The sequence below is a fragment of the Vicugna pacos genome, chromosome 35 (assembly GCF_048564905.1).
Source record: "Vicugna pacos chromosome 35, VicPac4, whole genome shotgun sequence".
Taxonomy (NCBI): domain Eukaryota; kingdom Metazoa; phylum Chordata; class Mammalia; order Artiodactyla; family Camelidae; genus Vicugna; species Vicugna pacos.
Window position 1 is genome coordinate 5,124,173 of NC_133021.1, and position 25,641 is coordinate 5,149,813.

The 25,641-nt window shown below is 37.1% G+C and overlaps 1 protein-coding gene across 2 annotated transcripts in view; it reads left to right on the forward strand.

Annotated features, from left to right (window-relative positions):
• Nucleotides 1–25,641, forward strand: part of CCDC7 (coiled-coil domain containing 7) — a 177,810-nt gene that overhangs the window by 20,666 nt on the left and 131,503 nt on the right. For both annotated transcript variants that reach the window (XR_012067091.1, XM_072955093.1), the window contains exons 5-9: nucleotides 10,024–10,044; nucleotides 10,389–10,421; nucleotides 16,013–16,176; nucleotides 20,624–20,685; nucleotides 21,789–21,845. Coding sequence is in view for 1 of the 2 variants with exons in the window: in XM_072955093.1 (XP_072811194.1) it covers nucleotides 10,024–10,044; nucleotides 10,389–10,421; nucleotides 16,013–16,176; nucleotides 20,624–20,685; nucleotides 21,789–21,845 (337 nt within the window). In the remaining variant the exon portion in view is untranslated. The remainder of the gene's footprint in view (nucleotides 1–10,023; nucleotides 10,045–10,388; nucleotides 10,422–16,012; nucleotides 16,177–20,623; nucleotides 20,686–21,788; nucleotides 21,846–25,641) is intronic.

Consider the following 25,641-nt stretch of genomic DNA (forward strand, 5'->3'; position numbering starts at 1 on the left):
GGTCTTTGATGGTTCCATATAAATTTTATTATGATTTGTTCTAGTTCTGTGAAATATGTCCTGGGTAATTGGATAGGGATTGCATTAAATCTGTAGATTGCCTTGGGCAGTGTGACCATTTTAACAATATTGATTCTTCCAATCCAAGAGCATGGAATATCTTTCCATTTTTTAAAGTCTTCTTTAATTTCCTTCATCAATGGTTTATAGTTTTCTGTGTATAATTCTTTCCCCTCCTTCGTTAGATTTATTCCCAGATATTTTATTACTTTGGGTGCTATTTTAAAGGGGATTGTTTCTTTACTTTCTTTTTCTGTTGATTTATCGTTAGTGTAAAGAAAGGCAACTGATTTTTGAACATTAATTTTGTAACCTGCTACCTTGCTGAATTCTTTGATCAGCTCTAGTAGCTTTTTTGTGGACCTATATTAACTGTTCTTAATGTTTACTTTTTGATATGAACTTTAGTATCCACTTAAATAGCTTCATAAGAAAGCTCATTTATATAACATTCGTATTGTATTCAAATTTTAAATCTGGAAAGAACTGACATCTTGGTGATGTAAAGACATCCTATTTTCATTTTATTATTTTTTAGTAGAGGCAGTATTAATTTATAACATGTTTCATGTGTACAGCATTATATTTCTACTTCTGTATACCCTACAGTGTGATCACTTTTATTTTCCCTCCATCATGATACAGTTTATCCCCTTTATCCATTTCACCCTTCTCTCTACCCCTTCCCCTCTGGTAACCCCTACTCTGTTCATTGTGTCCAGATGTTTGCTTTGTTTTGTTTTGGTTTGTTTGTTCCTGTTTGTTAGTTTTTTATATTCCACATGTGAGTGAAATCATATAGTATTTGTCTTTCTCTAGCCTACTTATTTCACTTAGCGTAATACCTTCAGGGTCCACCTATGTTGTTACAATTGGCAAAATTTTATCTTTTTTTTTAAACCACTGAGGAGTATTCCATTGTATGTATATATACCACATCTTTATCCATTTATCTTTTGATGGACACTTAGGTTATTTCCATATCTTGGCTATTGTAAATAATGATGCAATCAATACGGGGGTACAAATATTTTTTCAGGTTAGTATTTTCATATTTTTGGGATAAATACCAAGAAAGGGGATAGCTGGGTCATATAGTAACTCTATTAATTTTTGGAGGAATCTCCGTACTGTCTTCCCTGTTGGCTGCATCATTTTACATTCCCACTGACACTGTTATGAGGGTTTCCTTTTCTCCATATCTTCACCAACATGTGTTATTGTGTGCATTTTTAATAACCATTCTAATAGATGTGAAGAGATATTCATTGCAGTTTTGATTTTCATTTCCCTGGTGATTAGTGATGTTGAACATCTTTTCATTTTGCCTGTTGGCCATCTGTATTCTTCCTTGGAAAAATGTCTATTCAGCTTCTCTGCCCATTAAAAAAAATTTTTGTTGTTGTTGTTTTTGAGATATAATAAATTCTTCATGCAGTTTGGATATTAATCCCTTATTGGATGTATCATTTGCAATATTTTTTCCCAGTTGATGGTTGTCTTTTCATTTTATTGAAGGTTTCCTCTGCTGTGCAGAAGCATTTTAGTTTGATGTAATTCCATTTGTTTATTTTTGCTTTTGTTTCCTTTGCCTGAGGAGACATATATACACACACACACACATATATAAAGGTGTTGCTAAGAATGGTGTCAAAGAATGTATTGCCTATGTTATTTTCTAGGAGTGTTATGGTTTCAGGTCTTACATTCAAGTCTTTAATCCATGTTGATTAAAATAATTAAATTTAAAAATCAAATCCATTAATTTTTGTGTGTGATATTGGTCTAGTTTGATTTTTTGCATATGGCTGCCCAGTTTTTCCAGTACCACTTATTGGAGAGACTATCCTCTCTCCATTGTATGTTTGCTCCTTTATCATAAATTATCTATGTATGTGTGGGTTTATTTCTGGGTTCTCAGTTCTATTCCATTTGTCTGTGTATCTGCTTTTCCTACCTGTATTATGCAATTTTGATCAGCATGACTTTGTAATACATAGTTTGAAATCAGGGATTGTGTTACTTCTAGCCTTGTTTCTTTTCCTCAGGATTGCTTTGGCTATTCAGGGTCTTTGGTGGTTCCATATAAATTTTTGAATTTTTTGTTCTATTTCTGTGAAAAATGTCCTTGGGATTTTGATAGGGATTGCACTGAATATGTAAATTGCTTTAGGTAACAAGGACATTGTGACAATGTTAATTCTTCCATCCTATGAGCACAGAATATCTTCATTTATTTGTCTTCAGTTTCTTTCATCAATACGTTATATGACTATGACTAGTTTTCAGTGTACACATCTTTTACCTTCTTAGTTAAATTTATTCCTAGGTGTTTTATTCTCTTTTTTCTTTTGGTGTGATTGTAAATGATGATGTTTTCTTATTTCTGTCTCTGTTATCTCGTTGTTAGCACACAGAAATGCAGCAGATTTTGTATCCTGATGCATCATTGTATTCATTTGCTATTTCTAGTAGTTTTTCTTGAGTCTTCTGGGTTTTCTATGTATCATGTCATCTGCAATCCATGACAGTTTTACTTCTTCCTTTCCAATTTGGATGCTTGTTTCTTTTTCTTGACTAATTGCTTTGGCTAGGACTCTAATACTGTGTTGAATAAAAGTGGCGAGAATGGGCATCCTTGTCTTGTTCTTGATCCTGGAGGATCTTAGAGATCTTCAGTTGTTCACTATTGAGTATAATGTTAGTTATGGATTTGTCATATATATCCTTCATTGTGTTGAAATACATCCCTTTTATACCCATTTTATCGAGCATTTTTATCATAAATGGGTGTTGAATCTTGTCAAATGCTTTTTCTGCATGTACAGATCTCCTAATTTGTTAATGTGGTGTATCATGTTGATCGATTTGTGGATCTTGAACTGGTTTTTTTTTGTGTCCCTGGAATAAATTCCACCTGATCATGGTGTATGATCTTTTTGACATATTGTTGAATTTTGTTTGCTAATATTTTGTTGAAGATTTTTGCATCTATGCTCAAGAGATACTGACCTGTAATTTTCCTTTTTTGCATTGTCTGGTTCTAGTATGAGGGTGATTTTGGCCTCTCTTCAGTTGAGATGGATAGGTATTAAATCTTTGAATGCTTGGTAAAATTCACCTGTGTAGCCATCTGGACCTGATCTTTTTATTTTATGGGAGCTTTTTGATTACTTTTTTAATCTCTGTACTGGTGATTGGTCTATTCAGATTTTCTTTCTCCCTGAGTCAGTCTTAGAATATTGTATGATTCTAAGAATTTGTCCACTTCTTCTGGGTTGTCCAGTTTGTTGGTGTATATTCATAAGTCTGTTATACTCCTTTGTATTTCTGTGGTGTCTGTTGTTATTTCTCCTCTTTCATTTCTGATTTAATTTCTTAGGGCTTTCTCTCTTTTTTTTTTAGTGAGCCTGCCCAACAGTTTTTCAATTTTGTTTATCTTTTCAAAGAACCAGCTCTTAATTTCATTGATCTTTTATCTGCTATCTTGTTAGTCTCTACTTCATTTATTTCTATTCTAATCTTTATTGTTTTCTTCCTTTTACTAGCTTTGAACTTCATTTGTTCTTTTTCTGCTTCCTTTAGGTATAAGGTTCGATTGTTTGAGATTGTTGTTGTTCCCTCTTAGTACTGCTTTTGTTGTATCCCATAGATTTTGGTATGTCATACTTTAATTTTCATCTATCTTCAGATAATTTTTGATTTCTGCTTTGGTTTCTTTGTTGACCCAATAGTTGTTCAGTAGCATGTTGTTCAGCCTCCACATATTTTTTGATTCTTCCAGTTTTCTTTTTGTAGTGGATTTCTAGTTTTATTCCACTGTGCTCAGAGAAGATGCTTGATATGATTTGGATTTTCTTAAATTTACTGAGACTTGTTTTGTGTCCCAACACGGTCCATCCTTGAGAATGTTCTACGTGCTCTTGAGAGGAATGTGTATTCTGCTGCATTTGGATGAAGTGTTGTGTACATATCTATCAAATCCATCTGGTCTAATGTTTTATTTAAGGCTACTGTTTCCTTGTTGACTTTCTGCCCAGATGATCTATCCGTTGATGTAAGTGGGGTAGTAAAGTCCCCTACAATTGTTTTGTTGTCAGTCTCTCCCTTTATATCTGTTAATAATTGTTTTATGTATTTTGGTGCTCCTGTGTTAGGTACATATATATTAATCCATTAAGTCTTGATTGTCTCCTTCATTTTTATGTACTGTCCATTTTTCTCTCGTTACCCTTTTTTTTGTCATGAAGTCTGTTTTGTCTCATACAAGTGTGGCTGCACCTGCTTTACTTTGGTTTATATCTGCTTGGAATATTATCTGCTATTCCTTCACTTTTAGCCTATATTTGTCTTTAGAGCTACATCTCCTGAAGGCAGCATATAGTTGAGTCTTTTTTTTTTTTAAACCATCCATTTGCTCTATGTCTTTTGGTTGATGAATTAAATCCATTTATGTAGGCCCCCGCCTGAAGGCTTTAGAGAATAAGCCATGGGCTGAACTGATAAACAAGCTGTGAGAAATGTCATGTAGCTGGCTGGATAAGAGATGGCCTATTTAATGTATCCAGTATGGACGGCTGGATGGCCAACGACAGGTAAGATCCTCAGAGGAGGACAACCTAAGACAGGCACTGCTGGCTGAATAAGAGATGGCCTACTTAATGAAGTTTTGTGACGAAATTTAAAACAATGTAACCTCCTGTGCTTACTGCAGGAGCCTGGGAACCTGGAGCCTGGGAACCTAAATAGCTTAAGATTATTAACATTGTTATAACTTAGATGGTATGTAAGGCATCATGCATGTCCTATATAAACCCTTTTACAAGAATCAATAAACAGAGTAGCCGTCAGCTCTCCGCATACGGTGTGTATGTGTACATGATATCGTGACACCAACAATTTACACTTAGGGTAATTATTGATAGATGAGGATTTAGTATTGTCATTTTATTTTTTATTTTTTAATTTCTTTATATCTCTGTTTCTTTTTCCTTTAGTTTGTGATTTTGGTTTTGTAGTTTTCTATTATATTTTCTCAGTTTCCTCTTTTTTAAAAAAAGTTTCATATCTCTGCTCTATGTTTATGTTTTGTGGCTACCCTGAGGTTTGTGTAAAATACCTCATAGATAAAATAATTCTTTTTTTGCTGACAGCATCTTATCTTCATTTACCTCTATGAGTACTGTTTTTCCCTCTTGCTCTCATGTTTCTCTTACCTTAATTTATCCCTTTCTGTGTTGTGTGTCACCAAACAAAAATAGTGTATGTATTTTTCTGCTTCCTTTTCTCCCTCTAACCTTTATACTAGAGTGTTTGGAAACCTATGGAGAGTTGTAGTTTTCTGGTCCTATTTACCACCTTCCTCAAAAGTTTTATGTATTTTGGCTGTTTAGTTTCTGGTAGGAAAGCTCCTTTCAACATCTCTCGTAAGTGTTGATGAACTCTTTCAGCCTTTGTCTGGGAGAGACTTCATATTTGAATGATAACGTTGCTAATGACAGTTTTTATCTTTCAGTATTTTGAAAATGTCACTCTACTCCTTCCTTGTCTTTAGAGTTTCTACTGAGAAATCTGATAGCTCAGTGTGGGTTCCTTTGTAGGTTATGATTCTTTTTCCCCTGGCTGCCTTTAAAATTTTTGCTTTGTCATTTACTTTTGACAACTTTAATATTTAACGTGTCTTGGAAAACATCTTTTTGCATGGAGGCAATTAGGTTTTCTTTTAGCCTTATGGATTTCTATATCTGGTTTCTTTTCCAAATTTGGGGAATTCTTAGCTGTTATTTCTTTGAATAACCTGTGTACTCTTTTCCCTTTCTTCTGAGATACTCATATTAATGCTGCTCTTCCTAAAAGAGTTGGATAGCTATCATAGGATTTCCTCATTTTTTGAGTGTCTTCTTTTTCTTCTTTTACCTGTATCATTTCAGGATTTCTGACTTCAGGCTCACTAATTCTCTCTTCTGTGTGATCTGCTCTATTTCCATTGCTTATTGTACATCCTTCATCTCATTTATTGCATTCTTCAGCTCCAGAATTTCTGGATGGTTCTTTTTTAGAGTTTCAGTCTCTTTGGTAAAGTATTCCTTTTGTTAATTTTTTTTCCTTCTGTTCATTGATTTTATCCTGAGTTCATTAAAGTGACTTTCTGAGTTTTCTTATATCTCATTGAATTTCTTCAAGACAGCTATTGTGAATTTTCTAGTAGATCGCAATATTCCGTGACTTTAAGTTTGATTTCTGGAGCCCTGTCATTTTCTCTTAGTGGTATAGTGTTAATGTGGTTCTTTCCTTTGGTAAATTGTTTCTCTCCCAGCATATTTGATATTAAATGACAGGTTAGTCATTTAGAGTCCTGTTTTGTTTTCCAGTAGGTGGCGCTATTGTACAAGTTTTTGGTTTCTTTTACCTGAGCTGCCTGTGGATATGTTTGAGAGTGGTACTTCTCTTTAAGAGGTTTGGCTCTGTGCCTTTGTTTTTGCTTCTTGTGCTAGGGTGTCATAGCTGCCTTGCTTTTGCTAGAGCTGCTGTTGTCACCAGGGTGGTAGGTTCTTTCATTCCATCTGGAATCCCCTGAGATGCAGGCCTTGCTGTGAGAGACACATTGGTGGTTGAGAGCCAGGGTCACACAGATGCCTCTTCCTTGTCTGTTGTTGTGAGGTTGGCTGGGCTCTACCATTGCAGATAGGGGTGGGGTGGTGGCTGGTGTTGTGGCACCTCAGCTGCTGGAGGGACAGGGTCACAGGCTCCACTGCTGCTGTGTCCCAGTTAGCTATGGCCATGGGTGCCCTTGTGGATGGGTGGCCAAGGTTGTGTGCCCTGCTTTCCTAGTTGTTTCTGGGTTCTCTGGAAATGTAGGTGTCACTGCCAAGGTCAGAGTGTGGGCATTGGAGGCACCGTCTCCACTGCTCCACTGGTTTCACTGCTGTGTGTGTTATAGTTCACCTACCTTTAGATGTACAGATGTGTGGAATTCTCTGGTTTCCTATTGTGCTGATCAGAAGAACCTTTGTTGAGTTTAGGATGTTTTACTGGTTGTAGATAGAATGGGAGAGACAGAGGTAGATTTTTCACTGCATCATGTTTCTGACGTCACTTTGAGATACACCACTACAGAAAATAATCAATTTACAAAGGAACAGAACAGGAGAGGAAGAAAGGAGCAGCAAATACAAGACATCCAGAAAACAATAAGATGGCGTTAGTAAATTCTTACTGATCAATGATTACTCTAAATGTAATGGATTGAATTCTTCAGTCAGAAGACATAGAGTGATGGATGGATTAAAAGAGAAGACCCGATTAAATACTGCTTGTAATAGACTCATTTTGACTTCAAGAGACTTAAAGGACTCACATGGGCTCAAAGTGAAGGGATGGAAAAAGATTTTCCATGCAAGTGGAAAGCAACAGAGCAGAGACAGGTATACTTATATCAGGCAAAATAAACTTTAGGCCAATAATAGTTGTAAGAGACAAAGAAGGTCATTACATAATGAAACTGGGCTCAGTTCATCAAGAAGATAGAACATGGTAAATACACCTAAATGTAGTAAGCCAACACTGAGAGATCTGATGGGAGAAATGAGTAACACTACCATAGCAGTAAGGGGACTCTCCACTTTCAACAGTGAATAGGCCATCTGGACAGAAAATCAATGGAAATGTTTGATTTGAACCATAGTTTTTACCAAATAATTCAATCAGACAATGCAGAACATTTGATCCAACAGTAGTAGACTACAGTTTCTTCTCAAGTATGTGCAGAGTGAATATTTTGGATAGATCATGTAATAGATCATAAAACAAGTGGTGGCAATTTCAGAAGATTGAAATCATACCAAGACTCTTTTACAACCACATTGGTGTGATACCAGAAACTACTACAGTACAAAGCTAGAAGAAAATTTAAATATGTAAAAATTTTACAGCGCACACCTGAGCAACCAGTTGGTCAAAGAAGATATTAAAAATATCTTGAAACAAATAGAAATAGGTTTGAATCTTTTGTGTTTCTATCAGTTCTAAGAGGGAAGTTTACAACCATAAATGTCTACATTAAGCAAAAAAGAATGATTTCAAATAAACAACCTACCTTATACTTCCAGGAACTAGAAAAAGAAGACAAACTAAAGAGAGGAGACTCAAATAAAATCAGAAATGAAAGAGGAGACATTACAGCTGATAAGTACAGAACGCGAAGGGTCATAAGGGACTGCTATGAATAGTTATACACCAAAAAGTTTAGAAAACCTAGAAGAAATGGACAGAACGAGAGAAACATGCTGTTTTCTCTTCAGGAAGCTGTCTTCTCAGCTGCATTAAATGCCAGCCCCACGAACAGTTTTTTGAGTGGGACGTCTTGTGAGTGGGGTTGCTTTACTCATACTTCTTTTCTTGTGCTCACTTTTTGGAGATTAGCTTTTTGTTTTGCTAGGTTAGGCTATTGTGAAATAGTTTCTAAATTTTTCGGTTTGTGAATAGTTTCATTTTGGCTTCACATTTAAATGACAGTATCTTTAAAATTAGAATAGAGGTTTAATATTTTCCCCAAGAACTTTATAGACTTTGCTCCACAATTTTGTAGACTTTTCTTTCTATTTAGTATTATGTGTCTAATGCTGATTTTCCTCACTTGTCAATTTTTATTTCCCACTTATTTTTATCAGTAAGATTCTAGATTGAGTAGTGCCAAGAACTGTTGGTATGTTACTGATGGTCCTGTAGGTAAGATGGCCTCTGTCCTCCTGGCTTTAAGTAGTTTAAGTAGTTGCAGAACCGTGGCTGGTCCAGAGGAGATGCCTTGATGTATGCTAGGGGTTCCCATCGTCTTCCCAGGCAGGAAGGGGGACTTTGAGGATTTTGGACTCTCTCTGATTAATGGAAAGAATGACTTTATTCCAAGGTAGTTTGTCTTAATTGGACATTTCTTTCTGAATCCTTATACAGATGAAAATGTTTTCCTTCAGACGTGGACATTAATTTGCTGTGGTATATTTTCTTGAGTGTCTCTGTCTTCTTTGCCAAGACTTACTCTTTCTTACTGCTTAGTACAGTGATTCTCAAACTTTAGCATGTGAAGGAATCAACTGGAGGACTAATTAAAACACAAATTGCTGGTCCTTCTTCCAGAGTTTTGGAGTTAGCAAGGTGTGGTGGAGTCTAGGGATCTGCGTTAGAAACAAATGTTGCTGCTGGTTGTGGAACCACATTTTTTGAACTCTTGATCTAGAATAAGTGTTGAAGAAGAGAAATTTTAGACTAGCCTGATTTTTTTCTTCTGCGTGAATGCGTGTAATAAAAGATTTCTTTAATAACTAATTCAGAATTTTTATTTGGATATGATAGAGTGGGTTTGGTAGTATTTTTTTCTTTTGGTGGCAAATTAATTAGTGTAACGTATTTTCTAAGTGATAAGTGCTGGTATTTTGAACAATATGATTGGTTTTGTGTATTCATTCTCTCTCACAATCTTCCAAACTAGTACTTTGCATTTTCCACTAAAATATCAAGTAGTAGTGTAATATTTTGTATTTTGATTTTTAGGCTTGTTAACACAGCAGAGTTATATTGAAGAGGTAATGTTGGTGAGATAATGCTTTTCATTATTGTACTCTGCTATATGCAAAAAATAATGCTCTTCTGAGGGGAATTTAAATATTTCTTACCTATTTTAAGAAAATAGATCATACGTGTGAATTTTGGGACCTTCTAATATAGATCTGTAAGAATGGAAAATTCTTTTTTTTTCCTAGAGCTAAGTTGTCTATGCAAGGTATACTGAAACTCTATCTGTAAATATAAACATATTGTTATTTTGGATTATAGATTTATAGTTTTATTTTAGTAACTTGTGCACTTTTGTGATTGAAAATTTTGAGAGACTTGATTTAAACATTTTATCATGTCATACATTGTGAGGAATCTTATTTATAAAGTTTTAATTAAAACTTTATTTTCCAGATTTTGGAATCTCTTTTTAAGGTATGTTCAGTATATTGCCTACTAAAATTTAATGTAGAAATACATGTAATTGAAAAAGAGTTTTCTAAGTTTTGAGGAAGTAAAGGTAACTCCTCAACTTACTACTATATATATTAAAAATTTTGTGTTTCAGTTGTATGTTGCTTTAGTCCCATTCTAAACCCTAGGATAAATGATGTTTTGTTCAGGACTAATACTTGATAGATATTCATACACACACACACACACACACACACACCCACACCCACACCCACACCCCCACACCCCCCCCCACACACCTATTTATTTCACTGAAGAAATTAATTTGTTAATATTATTTCTTTTCTATTCCTTTTTTTATAAAGTGGTTTCAACGACAGGTCAATCAGATGGAAGAGGTAAATACAACATTTCTTAATTGTTAATTAAATTAATATTATGTCTGATTTGAAAACCAGTTTGAGATATAAGGTAAAATTTTAAAAATAATTATTGGTTATAATCTTTTGATTCAGGTAGTGGAGTAAATGGGCAGAATAAAGTATTTCTCAGTGATTGATTATACAGTGTCCTTGCATATATCTGGTATACTATGAATTTGGCCCATTCTTTCTCCTAAAATTAAAAAATGGAAATTTAGTTAGTATTTTTTCATAATTTAAATAAAATAGTAAACAAGTGGCAAGAAAAATCTTATCAACTTAAATTTTTTTCCTGTATTTAAAAAGTCATGTATAATATGATATATGCTTACTCATTAAGTTATATATTGGTTTTCTTTAAATTTAATGTTATTTTAATGATTTTTCTTCTTAAACTTTTAGTTTTAGGTACTTTGCTACCAGCTTGAAAACTTCTGGTCTCTATCCTTAGGGGTTTTAAATTCTATTTTGGAAAATATTTTATGTATGCTGTTAATTATAGCAGAATGATTTCCAGGTTAGCTTTAGTGAATTGTTGAATTATTCTAGTTTTATCTGGGCTGTGCTTACAGTTTAGCCAAATTAAATACTCCTGAAGTCCAGGTACTTTAAATTAGAGAGGTTCATTTATTTGAGATATAAAATTAGAGAGTAAAGGTAGAAATCGTAACTGTCTCTTAGTATCTTCTTATTTTACCTCTGGCACTAGAGCAGGAAGCTCTTGTGCTCTTACCCTCTTGGCCTGAGCACGGACATCCCTGACCTCAGAACGGTCCCTGTTAGACTGTAGTGGGTTGGTTGTTACCTTTGCAGAGAAGTAGGGTTGAGGTGAAGCCCACTATCCCCGACCCTCTTGTAAAATGTGTACTTTTTTGCAATTTGGGCAGTTTGGCTTCCTTTATGTCTTCTTCTTTTATCTTCCATCCTCTTTTTATTCTATTTTATTTATAGATTTGTCTCACTTTCTTCTTTTCACAGTTAGTCCTGTCAGCGTGTAAGACCTTCCCAAACCCCTGACCTCTCAGTTCCTTGACCTCTATCTTCAGAGATCTAGGGCCCTCTTTTTCTTTCTTTTTTTTTAAAAAAAACTCTGGCCCAACTTCCAGTCACAATCTGAACCTTATCATTAATCAAATAGCTTTATTTTAAAAAATCATTAATTTAAGCAACTCGTTCTTGAACTACAAATTTCTGTCTTTCCAGTTACTACTTTAAATACTGCTCTGGCCACTCTGTGACTTCATCAGGACCACCAGTTCATTTATTCCTTTACTTTCTTGTTGTCTTTTTACTCATTTTTCTTTTCAGCTTGGAGACTGTGTACTTCGTGTCAGTGAATTCCTTCCCAATCCCTTCATCTCTTTTTGTTGTACTTGTCTAACAGAACTGCTAACTAAAACTTGGCACTTGCCATCTGCCTCTACAAGCATTGGATCATGTTGGCATTTACCATCTGCCTCTGCTTGGATTAAGTCCCGAGCCACTGCAGCCACTGGCCTCCAACATCCCCTGAAAGGAGTTCAGGGTGGAGGTCAGGAATGGGGTGGTCTGTGCTCTGGGGAAACTGGCTGAATAGGTCTTCAGATAGTTAGGTATTTTCAGGAGAAAATTTTATGAGCCCAATTCTTGCATCTCCTCCTATCTAGAAAAGCACTAAAGTCATTAACGGTGACATCTGCTCCTCGTGACCAGCAGCAGCCTCTGGCTAAACATGTGTTTGACTGCACGTACCCCCCTTCACTGAAATCGTATCTAGTACTGAGTTTTCTCCTGGCCTCTTTGGAACAGTTTCTCAGAGCTCTCTGGGATGCTGTCTCCTGGGCTATAGTCCTCATCTTGCCCCAAATAAAACTTAACCCACAACTCTCACATTGTGTGGTTTTATTTCAGTCAACAGAACAAAACTTTGAGTAAATGTAATTATATACTCTTTGGGCCTATAGCTTACCTTTGAAATACTGCTGAAGAAAGTAACACAGTAGGTCAGGCACAATTATTACAAGTACTGCCTGGCAATTCTGTTGAATTTCTGAAATGAGTTTCTGCCATCTGAAACCCAGCTGCTCTGCTGTGTTTCCATCTTCACTCTCAGCCAGCCTCTTGAAATGCTTTAAATACACGCCACAGGTTAGAACCCCTTCAGTTCTTGCTTCCAAACAAAAACTTACTTATATCATACTTGTTCTTTCTTTCGTTCATCCCGCTGAAAAGAGACACTGTTCCTTGTCCCACGCAGAACTCAGTCTCGCACCTGTTTTGGATCTTATCTCTTAAGAAACTTGATTAATCATTCTCTTATGTAAGACTCAACTTTTTATTCAGTTGTGTCCTTCCTTTTAGTTTTTCAGTGTGCTCATGTCTTTAATTTGATGCCACATTCCCCTTCGGTTGTAGGCCTGTCTCTCTTTTGACATTCATAACCAATTTTTTAAAACTATACTATATTCAAGTACTCACATGAGGGAAGAAGTTAGGCTGTTGTTAGAGAATAAAGGCAAAAACAAAGATTGTAAAATAGGGGAGGAAAAAACCTTGCAGATAGTTTAGGAGCAGTAAAACTAGTTGAATTTAAGAAAAAGTGTTAAATCACCTGAAACTGGCACCTAGTGAAGCAGTTAATGTGGGCATTCTTTCCTTTAAAGAGCCAACTAGGCATAGCAAATAAACAGATTAGAATTGTTTATGGATTTCCTTTAGAACCTTAACAGTTTAGCTGAGCACCGTATTTTACAGGTACAGGGCTCAATTTTTTTTTTTATATCAGTTTTCTGTGTTTTCTGTTCTTACTGCTGAAGCATTACTCAGCCTATCCAGACTGGATTGTGTCTTCAGAACGCAGGAGACGTTCTGTATGGGTCTCCCCAGCTTACATGTCGTTAGATGGAACAGACAGTTTTATTTACCTCAGACACGTTAACATTGTTGATGACTTCCTCATCTTTAAGACACTGTTACTTTGGCTTTTGTGAATTACGCGTTCCTGGCTAATGTTTTCCCCACTTTGGCTGTCCTCTTTTTAGAGTCAGCTTCTTTATCTGACTATTAAATGTCAGAGTGCCTCAAGATTTTATCTTGGCCTTTTTTTTTTTTTCTCTTGGCTTTTCCCCTAGACAGCCGCATCCAGTTTCTCCATTCAGGTGTTATCTTTATGCTGGTAATTTAGAAATATTCTTGCTCAAAACCATCCTCTGAATTCCTAATGTTTGTATAATTACCTGTTAGACTGTTCCACCTCAGACCCAATTGGTCAAAATCAAGAACTTTTTACCCCTAAACTCATACCCCTCCAAGTGTTCCCTATCTCAGTGAATGATAGTACCATCTATCCAATTGGATAAACCAGAAATACAGTAATTTACCTTGGCAGTTTGAGTCTGTTTGTCCTTAACGTTCAGTCCTTTGATTTTGATTTTATGTCCCAAATAGTTGTCGAATGTGTCTTCTTTTCTCTTTGTCTATTCTTTGCATCTTAATGCTGATTCTGGTTGTCTCCAGTGTGCCTGGGTCCTGATTTATGCATTCATGTTCATCAGGAATAGTATTCAGTAGACAGCTGAACTTCCTGTCTGGAATTTTAAGCTTTTCATATTTGAAGCCATAATTATTCTCCTTGGTTATTTTCTTAATTTGTTGTATCAGATACGTTACCTACGTGTTTGTATTACCTTTGCCCTTCGAGGAGTGTTCTTTAAAGTGTGGTTGGTGCATCATGTTTAAACATCACCCAAGATACAAATATACACTGCAGAGCTCCAAATCAGACTTACTGAGTTAGTTTTTTTGTTTGTTTTGTTGTGTTTTAGTTTTTTTTTTTGATGTGTGAGTTAGAAATCTGCCTTTTTAACAGACTCCCATAGAGGATTATTATGCACACTAAGACTTCAGAATCTTGGAATAATCTTGTTTTCATTGTTGACACAGTTTATTGTCAGTACATACTGGTGGGGGTAATGCATGTGGTTGTGTTATATTAACAGAGACACATGTTGAAGCCTTCAGAATGTATGGTGAGTGGCATTAGAGAAATTTAGGATAAGCGTATAGCCTCATGTTTCAGTTGTTCTGCTGGATAAACCTGTGCCCAGTACGTCTCTTTGATGAAGTCTTGGTTGATAATTCCATATTCCTTTAATTCTGTGGCATTAGCTCTTCTCCCAGAGAGGATTTATGTTCAAATTTAATCCATACTGGGTGATTGTATCAGTTAAGGTCCAATCAGAAGACAAAAACCACAAAATAATGAGTAGGGGAGTTTAATGTAAAGAATTCTAACAAATATAGCTATTAAAGAGGTGAAGACAACTCTACAGAATGCAAGGACACTTGACACAGAGGGGCAGCCTATGCCTCTGGGAAGGAAGCAGGGCTCACAGGGAAGGAACAAATCTCAGTGACCCCATCTGCCTCCCCCTGCCCAGAGCTAGGATCCAGACCTCGTGCACAAGGAGAGGCTGTCACTGTTGGATGGCAGAGATGTCTCCTGGGGTTCCCTGCTGGTGGAACTGGAGCTCACTGGGAAGCTACCCACGAGGTTGGCACAGTGGGAAGCTGTCCTCTGTGGTTCTGGAAGAAGCCATCCTCCCGGGAGGGGCTGTACCTCTTGCTGGGAAATTGTCCATGAGGGTGGCATGCTGGAAAGCTCCCCGAAGGGAGGTTCTGCACTAGTGTGTCTTGCTGAGAAGTTCTGGGAGAAACCACCTGTGGGGCTTGTGCCATGCCAGGGGCCTTGCCAGGAAGCCAGCGTGGGGGTGGTGCTTTTGAAAATCCCTGGAGGTGAGTCTGCTAGGTACAGTGTACTGTCCTAGAAGAAAAGTTTCCTCTTCCTCTAGTGTCTGGGACCCTCTGCTGACAACAGTTGGCATCATGCTGCCTGTCAAGATAGAACTGTTCCACTAATGTATACCGGACAATGAAGGATAGGTTTGAGACGAGCAGCAGTAAGTGGGTAACTAGCTGATGTCTGTGTCACTCCTCAGGTTCAGTTTATGGTTGCTGCCCTCTCACTTGGGACCTCGCCCCCGTCCACAGGGTGTTCCTACACCCCCTGCTTCCCCGCCACTTGTTCTGCTTCCCACGGTCTCAGACTTCCAGCACATTGCCTTCTACTGTCGTATCTTAATCCCACTCCAGGGAGTGGGATTTAAATTCCCATTGTTGGAATTTCTCTTTGCTTGGTGCTAGGACCATGCCTTGACAGCTTTTTTTTTTTTTTAGCTTTTCCTCCATCATAAGGATTAGAATTCTCTTTCAAATATTTTGAATTGTCTTTAACTGATCCTGGCTATAATTGTTATTTAACTGGCTTAGAATTCTTCTGTATTAAAATAATAAACGGAAGATTGGATTTGAGTTTCGACATGTAAAAGTCAACACCTAGCTATAATACTATTGCTAGGCAATAGCTTATGTAATTCTACTTGCAAAATACTAGTATTTGATTATAGCTATAGATAGATAAGCATAATATAAAAGTTATTTGAATATGATAAATGAAATGATGAAATCTCTTTGAGGCATGGGAGCAAAATGGGTATTTCCTAAGTAACTGGCTGATTTTATTATTTTAGATAAGTAAAGGTCAAACTTTTTCAAGAGCGGAATTTTCAGTACCCGATGAAACAGTCAGTTTAAGCATTGCACGACTAGCAAAGCAGCTACAGATACTTGAAGAGCTGAGAAATCGCCTTAAAGGAAAGTGTAAATACTCCTTCAAGGAAGCGTCCAAACCTAAGTGAGTAAAATGCAAGAGTTAAAAGAATTAAAAACAGTAAGAGTGGGTATGTAGTTAGTAATGAGTGTAAGATAACGGTTAGGTGTGACACTGCACACAGAGAGCTGCTGGATCAAATCAGAGGGTCTAGCAGCTTGTTCTTATTTGAAATTTTTAATGGTTTGAAATGGCACCAGGACATGTGGCTATTAAAATTCAATTCAATTTAATTAAAAAACCAGTTCTTTAGTCACACTAGCCACACTTCAAGTGCTTTGTAGCCACCTGTGGCTGCTGTTAGAAAGTTCTCCTGGGCACTGCTGGCTATGAAATACCTGGCTTCTGATCCCTTGCTCGGTTGGATTAGGTAGCTTTCACAATAGACAGGAAACTGTTTAAGGTGTAATTATTCACTATTCAAGAACACCATCATTAAAAGTTGCGTAGGGACAGGGATGTGCTCCAAAGAATAAATTTCTCCTTTTTAGTTGAGAAAGCCCTTTTTTTTGGTAGGTGGGAGGAAGATTCAGATGAGTGATACTCTGGTTATTTGTTGACACTGATGTTTGCTACTTGAGGTTTAAGCTGTCTTGAAATTAAATATACAAATCATTTTCTTAGGATATCTTCAGTGATTTGTTTTGTACCTCCATGGTTACCATTTTTTTCTTGTGGTGAGAACAAATCTACTCTCAAGAATTTTAGGTATCCAATACAATGCTATTGTGAATTGTAAACACTGTGCCGTACATTAGATCTCCAGAACTTATGCAACTTATAGCTGAAAGTTTATAGTTTATACATTTTTTAAAAAAATCAGTGTCACCCTATCAATAAAAAATGTTAAAACAAACAAAATCAATAAAAAAGTTAAAAAAACCCCAAAAAACAAAAAAATGGACACATTGTAAAATGATTATAAATCAATAAAAAATGTTAAAAACAACAACAACAACAACAACAACAACAACAACAACAACAAAATCAGTGTCACCCCATTTCACCAATCCACCAGCCCCTGGCAACCATTCTAATCTCTGGTTCTAAAAGTAGGACTTTTTAACTTCCACATATAAGCGAAATCATACAGTGTTTGTCTTTCTCTGGCTTATTTCACTTAGCACAGCATCGTGCAGTTCATCCATGCTGTCACAAACGCAGCATTTCTGTTGTGTGTGTACCAAGTGAATGTCATCATTCACTCATCCACTGATGAAAACGTGGGTGGTTCCCCTATCTCGGCAGTTGTGAATACTACTGCAGTAAACACGTTGGCAGTTTCAATCAGGAAAAGGTGTTGAATTTTGTGAAATGCTTTTTCTGCATCTGTTGAGATGATCGTATGGTTTTAACCTTCCATTAGGTTAATCGAGTGTATCTCACTTTCTGGTTTGCGTATGTTTGACATCGTTATATCCAGAGATGAATCTCATTTGCTCAAGGTGTATGATACTTTCAATGTTGAATTTAGTTTTTTAGCATTTTTCTGAGGATTTTTGCGTCTTTGTTCATCAGGGCTATTGGAATTGTAGTTTTCTTTTCGTGGTTGTAGTAGCAGGTTAATGTTAGCTTCATAAAATGAGTTTGGGAGTGTTCCCTTTCTTCAGTTTTGGGACTACTTTGAGAAGAATTGGCATTAATTCTCTTAATGTTTCATATGATTCACCTGTGAAACCATCTGGTCCTGGGTTTTTATTTGTCGGGAGTTTTTTGATTACCTAATTAGTTCTGGGTCTCTTCAGTTTATTTTTATCTTCATGGTTAAACTTGGTAGGGTGTATGCTTCTAGGAATTTACTTCTAGTGTTACACAATTTAAGTGGTGTATAATGTTGACAGTGATCTCTCTTGGTTCTTTTGTACTTTTTGTTGCTGTATAATTGATGTAAAATATTAGTGCTAATTTCAGACACACAACATAGTGATTTGACATTTAACTGTATTGCAGATGATCGCCATGGCAAGTCTAGTCACCGTAAAAAATTACCACAGTATTACCTAGGATATTCTTTTTTAAAAAATTGAAGTATAGTTGATTTAAAATGTATTAATTTCTGGTGTACAGCATAGTGATTCAGTTATACATATATATTCTTTTTCATATTCTGTTTTATTATAGGTTATTACAGGCTATTTAATGTAGTTCTGTGTGCTCTACAGTAGGACCTTGTTGTTTATCTGTTTTATATATAGTAGTGTGTATCTGCTAATCCCAAACTCCTCTTTTATCCCGACTCCTCTTTGGTAGCCCTAAGTTTGTTTTCTGTGTTTGTGAGTTTGTTTCTATTTTGTGAATAAGTTTATTTGTGTCATTCTTTTAGATTCCGCATGTAAGTGATACCATATGATTTTTGTCTTTTTCCCTCTGACTTTACTTGGTACGATGATCTCTAGCTGATTCATAATCGTTATAAACTGCATCATCTACCCAACTCTTTCCCAGTTTATTCTGCTAAATTTCCTTGGTACGGTTCTATCCGCTTTCACTGTTGTATCTTAAAAACTATTTTTTTTAATATGCTTTTGTTTACATGATTGGCCAGCAGTCAGGCCGAAATAGCAGCACCGTGGCATCGGTGAGCTGGCTTGTCATGCTTCCGCATGTTAGGCTGGCAAGGAGACATTGGACGCCGAGGTGGTGAACACTTGATTCCATGCACAGAAAGCACAGGCAGGGGCAGCACGGTGCTGGCACCCGGTGTTCCTAGTTTCCCTGGACAGCACAGAGAAGGGGGCCAGATGACTGAGCAGACAAGTGGTTTGCTGCTCTGCCATGGAGAAGCCAAATCTAAACGACAGCCATGCAGCTTTGTGGTCGTACAGAGGGACCATCAGCTGTTCTGTAAGAAAGAGACAGGTAAAAGTCTGTGCTCAGCTGAAATTAGGGAAGTAGATGAGAAATGGGCTTGTGTCAGTCTTCCAAAGATAGGAGTGAGAAACTGTCTCATGGAGACTCTTCAACCCGGCTTCTCTTTCTACAGCAGAAATTTCAGGGCATTCTACTGAGATTTGGGTCTGACTGCTGTCAAGCCTTGCTTATGTGGCCTTTGTGGACCTGTGTGGTATTGTGTGCAGTGGGACAGGTGTTCCCTTGTAACACTGATTCCCAAGTGGTGGCTGTTTTGTGCCCCGGAGGACACTTGTCTGTAGACACTTTGGCTGTCACAACTCCAGTTGGGAAACGCTACTGGCACTTGTGAGGCAGGGTTAGAGACACGGCTAAACATTCTAAGGTGCTCCAGATCGTCCCTCATGACAGAGAAGCATCCAGTCTAAACTGCCAGCGGTGCTGGGGCTGAGAAACCCTGTCCTGCAGTGATCTCCGTGTTACTTCTGTCTTGTCCCCTATTACTTGGCATCCAATAATATACCTAATAATTTCATTATGAATTAATCAATTATTAGATATTATTTTAAGTTAATAATTTATTAATTTAATCTCTCATGTGTAAGCTTTCCTCCCAAGACTGTTACTTCCTCAAGATTAGAACCAGTCATGCATGTCTGCATGTTTCCTATCACATGTAATAAACTGTAAATAAATATAAGTAATTTTTATGAACAGCTGAATGAAATCAACTCCAACTCATTTGTTCCGCTATCCCCAGCCATATCTGGTATAGTAACTTGTCCAAGTAAAACTTTACATTTGTAAACAGTCATTTTTTTGTATTAAACATACACAAAATTACTTTATTTTACTTAAAGTAGGAAGCACCCGTTGTTGGGAAGGGCTGCTGTTTACCGTGCAGTTGCCTTGCTGATTTCTCCGTCTGTTGAGGACTAGACCTGCAGGAATGATGGAGTGACACTTGAGCTGGCTCTGCAGTTACAGAGCCTTGGCTCAGAGGTTCGGATCTGTTCACTTGAGCTGTCTACTATGAGTCATGACATTAATTTCAGGCCATGTATTAACGTTAATACCTGCATTTTGAGTGTCTGATGTGTTCCAGGTGTTTTCCTAGTAACTACATGTGCCCTTTGGTCCTTACAACTGCTTTATGAGATTGGTACTCTAATACCACAGTTCTGACAGATGAAGAAGCTGAGGCTCAGATTAAGCAACTTACCAAACGTCATGTATTTAGTGGGTAAAGCAGGTTTTGAGCCAGGCAGTCTGGTTCCAGAGCTTGTGCTTTTAATAATTGAGTACATCATTAATAATACAGTAGTGAAAAGAAAACTCATGCTTCTGCCCAATTTAGTTTTGCTGTTTTTTAATGTTATTGTTGGTATATGTAATTATATTCATGGAATGCATAGAAATCATAGAATCACATAGTTGGACTTTTTTACTTACTTACTTGCTAATTATTTATCTGAATGCCTATGAATAAAGGTTAACAAACATGTTAAATTTTATTTTATAAACTGCCTATATCTAGAGAATATGTTCTACTTCTTAAATGTGATTTAAGTTCTTATTCTTTGATAATAAATAAATGTTTTATTTATTGGGATTTGAGCAGGGATACTGAAAATCCACCAGCAGCACTGAAGAGTTATGAAAGTGTAGAGCAGAAAATTGACGGTAATGATACTCTATACATATGTAGCCTTTATAGGGTTTCCTAAACTCAACATTTGGAGACTTATAGTTTAAAGATTTGTAGCCATAAAAGTTATACAGTGGTAAATTTAAAAAGGTATTCAGGGGTGAGTTTGCTGTTTTCAATATAAACTCTTAGTATGTTCCAGATTCTGGGAGTACACAAACTTAATAAAACTCGGTTGTTACCCTTATAAAATCCACAACATAGTAAGGATGCAAACACATTATGTATCATTTAAATATAGTCTGATGCGTGATCAGATATGTGTAATTTGCAGTGAGTCCACAGAAGGGAGCCAGTTGGTTCAACCTGAGGGAGTTAGAAAGGTTTTATGCAGCCTTAAGGGATGAATAGGAGTTCTTCTAGTGAAGAAGGGAGATATTTGGTATTCTGAGAGGAGGGTACAGCATGAAAAACGCATGAACAGGGAGCCACCAGTGGCTGACATTGAAGTGTGAAGTGTGGGCAAGGATGAGGTGGGGGGGAGAGCCTTGGCAGGGAATAGACGCTGTGCTAAGGGACACTTTACTTCCTTCCTCCCTTCCCTCCTTCCCCGGGGTGCAATAGAGAATCATCAATTTTTTTTGTAGGAAAGTGACATGTTGGATTTTATTTGAAAGAGATTATTCTCCACATTGAGGAGTTAGATTTGGGGATTGGGAGAAGGAAATGGAAGGTACTGCTGGATCTTAGTTAGATGTGTGACAAGTGCCTGTATCAGAGAATAAATGAAAAGGGGCAGATTTAAGAAGTATTTACTTGGTAAAATCGGCAAAGCTCAGTGATTGGATATGAAAGGGAGATTCAAGAGTGATAGCGTTAACCAGGAGAGCGCAAGAGGAAAGCAGGTTGTCTTGAGAAAATGATGCGTCCACATCGCTCCCTTGCTGTACACAGTCTCTCAGGTGCTACTCTTTGTTGCCTGATGGGGAGGGTCTACTGTGTTGGCAGCTCTGCTGTTTTTCCTAGAATTTCTTAGAATCTCTTGAATGAGTTAATAAAATAAAAACTGTGAAATTTAAACTCAATACATAAAATTGATATTTGAAACTTATGACAAATTCACTATTAATTATTTCAGAATTCCTAAAAGCCCACTCAACTGAAGAAATGGCAGATGTTTCTGCGACAGAGCCAAGTAAGTCTCCACTCACTGAGCATTGCTATATTAATGACCTCTGCTGAGTGCAGTGATTTCTATAATTTTCTGTGATTTGAAGTAATAATTACTATTTTTTAACATTTTTTATTGATTCATAATCATTTTACAATGTTGTGTCAAATTCCAGTGTTCAGCACAATTTTTCAGTCATTCATGGGCATATACACACTCATTGTCACATTTTTTTCTCCGTGAGTTATCATAACATTTTGTGTATATTTTCCTGTGCTATGCAGTGTAATCTTGTTTATCTATTCTACAATTTTGAAATCCCAGTCTATCCCTTCCCACCCTCCACCCCCCTGGTAACCACAAGTGTGTATTCTCTGTCTGTGAGTCTACTTCTGTCCTGTATTTATGCTTTGTTTTTGTTTGAAGTAATAATTATTAAGTTACAGCATAACTTCACTGGAGTTCGGAGCCACACAGTGGTGCTGGCTGTCAAGTGCACTCTGAGGTTCCTTGGTCGCTACCTGCTACCATGAACAGACTCCTTTTTGAAGAACGCCATGCTGTCACTTGGAATGGAGGATTTTCAGTTGTGATTAGAATGTGCTACAGAAATGCTGCAGGGGTGCTAGGCCTCTGAGGCGAGCGGTGATAAACTGGGGAGGTCACTTGTAGGTCTGTGACTGTGCATTACAGATCATCTCAAGTGCATTAAGGATTTAATTGGAATATAGAGAGCGGCAAGAACCCAGACTGCTGCCTACTTGTCAACAGAAAGGAGAGATTACCTTCCTCCTGTCTTAATATTGGAGAGAACTTTGAAATAGCTATGAAGTGTATGCTGTGGAATAGAATTTAGAAGTAGAAAATAAGATCTGATTGGAAGAAGCTGAGGGGATCCCGTCCTTGATGACTTGAGCCGCAGACCCTCACGCGGACGTGTTGCGTCCTGCAGCGCCTACTGCGCAGTCCGGGGAGGCTGTGGCCCCAGGCGGCCCTGGCGGGCTAGGTGGGTGGAGAGAGGTCCAGAGCTTTGGCGCAGACAGATAGGAAAAGGCGCCCTCTGTGCTGCGAGGAGCCCACGCACGTCTGTGGAGCTCTGTCTCCCTCATCTGCACAGCTGCCTTCTGTCTAACTCTGTGCCCTGTGAGTTACAGCTGATTTGGCCTCCCCATGTGCTACATCCTGTCTCTGAGCTCAGGGAGACCAGCAAACTTTGTTTGAACTTCCCTTCCTTGTGCTGTGGCCTTGAAACTTCAGCCAGTAAGCTGGGGTCCTCACAGAGCTCTCCTTTGCTTTCCTTCTGTTAGGGATTACTGCTTTGGATCTTCTGTTTTCCTGTATCTGAATGTTGATGTTTCATATATTTTGTCCAGATTTTAATTGGTTTAAAGTAAAAGGGTAATTCTGGTCCCTGCTGCTCCATCATGGACAAAAGTGGAAGTCTCTGTACCTACCTGTAGGCCAGAGGAGCACATCTTCTAACCATGAGCCCAGGTTCCAGAAGAATAAAGTATAATAGTAGAAACTTTACTCATGGTTTTTAAGGGCAGTAGAGGACAGTTACGTTGCACAATGTGGAGAAAACCCTTTTACAGATTGCGACGTGTCTTCTGGTGGCAGCTGTCTCATTGCCTGGGCGCCGCTGCTGCAGGTCTGCTCGTTCTCAGTGTTGCTGCTGCTCCTGTGCGCGCTCTCTCTTTCTTAACAGTTCTCCTCTTCACTTCTCCAGCCTGCTTTTATTCTCGTCTTGCCTCATTCTCTAAACTCTGTTAGAGTCCAGAGCCTAACCATTAAGACGAAAGTGACCTTTGAATTCCACTGTTATTTCCTTTTTTTAGACTATCATTTAATCTTGATGTTGTATCATTTATAACTAGTGAACTTTATTTTTTAGGGCAGCTTTACATTTATAGAAAAATTGAGCAGAAAGTACAGAGTTTCCATATGCTCACTCTCTTCCCCATTCCTTGCACAGTTTCCTCAATTATTAAATTTTGCATTAGTGTGGTGCATTGTTTAAAGTGGATGAACCAGTATTGATACATTATTATTAACTCAAGTCCATAGTTTACCTCGGTTTCAGTCTTTGTGTCATGCAGTTCTGTGGTTTATGACAAATGCATAATGTTTTGTATCCACCGTTAAAATGTCACACAGAAGAGTTTCATGCCCTGAAGATCCCACATTCACCTGTTCATCTCTCTCTCTACCCACTGGAATCCCTGCCAGCCACTAATCTTTTTGTCGTCTTTAGAATATTGCCTTTTCAAGAATGTCCTCTGTTTTAAATCATATAGTCTTTCTTTTACTTATCGATATGCAGTTAAGATTCCTCTGTCTTTTCATGGTTTTATAACTCATTTATTTTTATTGTGTGAATCTATGTATGGATGTACATGTTTGTTTATCCATTCGTCTATTGAAGGACATCTTGGCTGTGTCTAAGATTTGGCAATTATGAATAAAGCTGCTATAAACAAAATTCTTTATGTGGAGAGACATTTTTTAACTCATTTGGGTAAATACCAAGGAGCATGATTGCTGGATCATATAGTAAAAATATGTTTAGCTGCCAAACTGTCTTGTACAGAGATTGCATCATTTTTGCATTTCTGCTAGCAATGAGCATGAGAATTTTTGGTGCTCCACATCTTTGTCAGCACTTGGCGTTGTCAGAATTTTGGATTTTAGCCATTCTAGAAAGTGTTTAGTGTTATCTCATATTTTATTTTATTTTATTGTTTTATTTTACTCCATGTTTTAATTTGTGATTCCCTAATGCTATATGACGTTGAACATCTTTCCATGTGTTTATTTGCCATCTATATATCTTCGGTGAAGTATTCAGATCTTTTACTCACCTTTTTAAAGGGGTCATTTGCTTTCTTATTGTTGAATTTTAAGAGTTCTTTGTATATCTTGGACGTAAATTCTTTGTCAGATATGTGTTTTGCAAAGATTTTTTTCAGTCCATGGTTTGTATTTTCATTCTCTTAACGTATCTTTTGCAGAGCAGAAGTTTTAAATTTTAATGAAGGTGAACATTTTTATTTCATGGGTGATGCCTTTGATGTTATGCCTAAAAGTCATCTTCAAACCCAGTGTAACTGAGATTTTTTTCCTATATTATTTTCTAGAAATTTTGTTTTGCCTTTTATATTTAAATCTGTGATTCATTTTGAATTAGTTTTTGTGTGGTGTTAAGGTCTGTGCCTAAATTATTTTTTGCATATGGATGTACAGTTTTCCCAGCACCATTTGGCAAAAAGACAAACCTTTCTCCATTGAGTTACCTTCATTCCTTTGCCAAAAATCAATTGACTATATTTGTGTGGGTCTGTTTCTGGGATCTCTGTTCTATTCGATGGATTTGTTTGTTCTTTGCCAATACCAGCCTGTCTTGATGACTATAGCTTTATAGTAAGTCTTGAAGTTGGATAGTGTCAGTCCTCCAACTTTGTTCTTCTTCAGTATTTTATTGGCTTCTTTGGATCTGTTTCCTTTCTGTATAAAGCTTATAATAAGTCTGTTGATATCCACAGAATAGCTTGCTAGATTTTTGATTGGGATTGCATTACATCTACAGATCAAATTGGTGAAAACTGATGTCTTAACAGTAGTGAGTCTTCCTAACCATGGACATGGATTATCTCTCCATTTATGTATTTTTTTTTGCATTTCTCTCATCACATTGTTGTACTTTTCCTTATAGAGATTTTGTACACATATATTTAGATTAATACCTAAGTATTGAGGTTTTGGTACTAATGTAACTCGTGTGTTTGTAATTTCAAGTTCTACTTGTTTATTGCTGGTATAT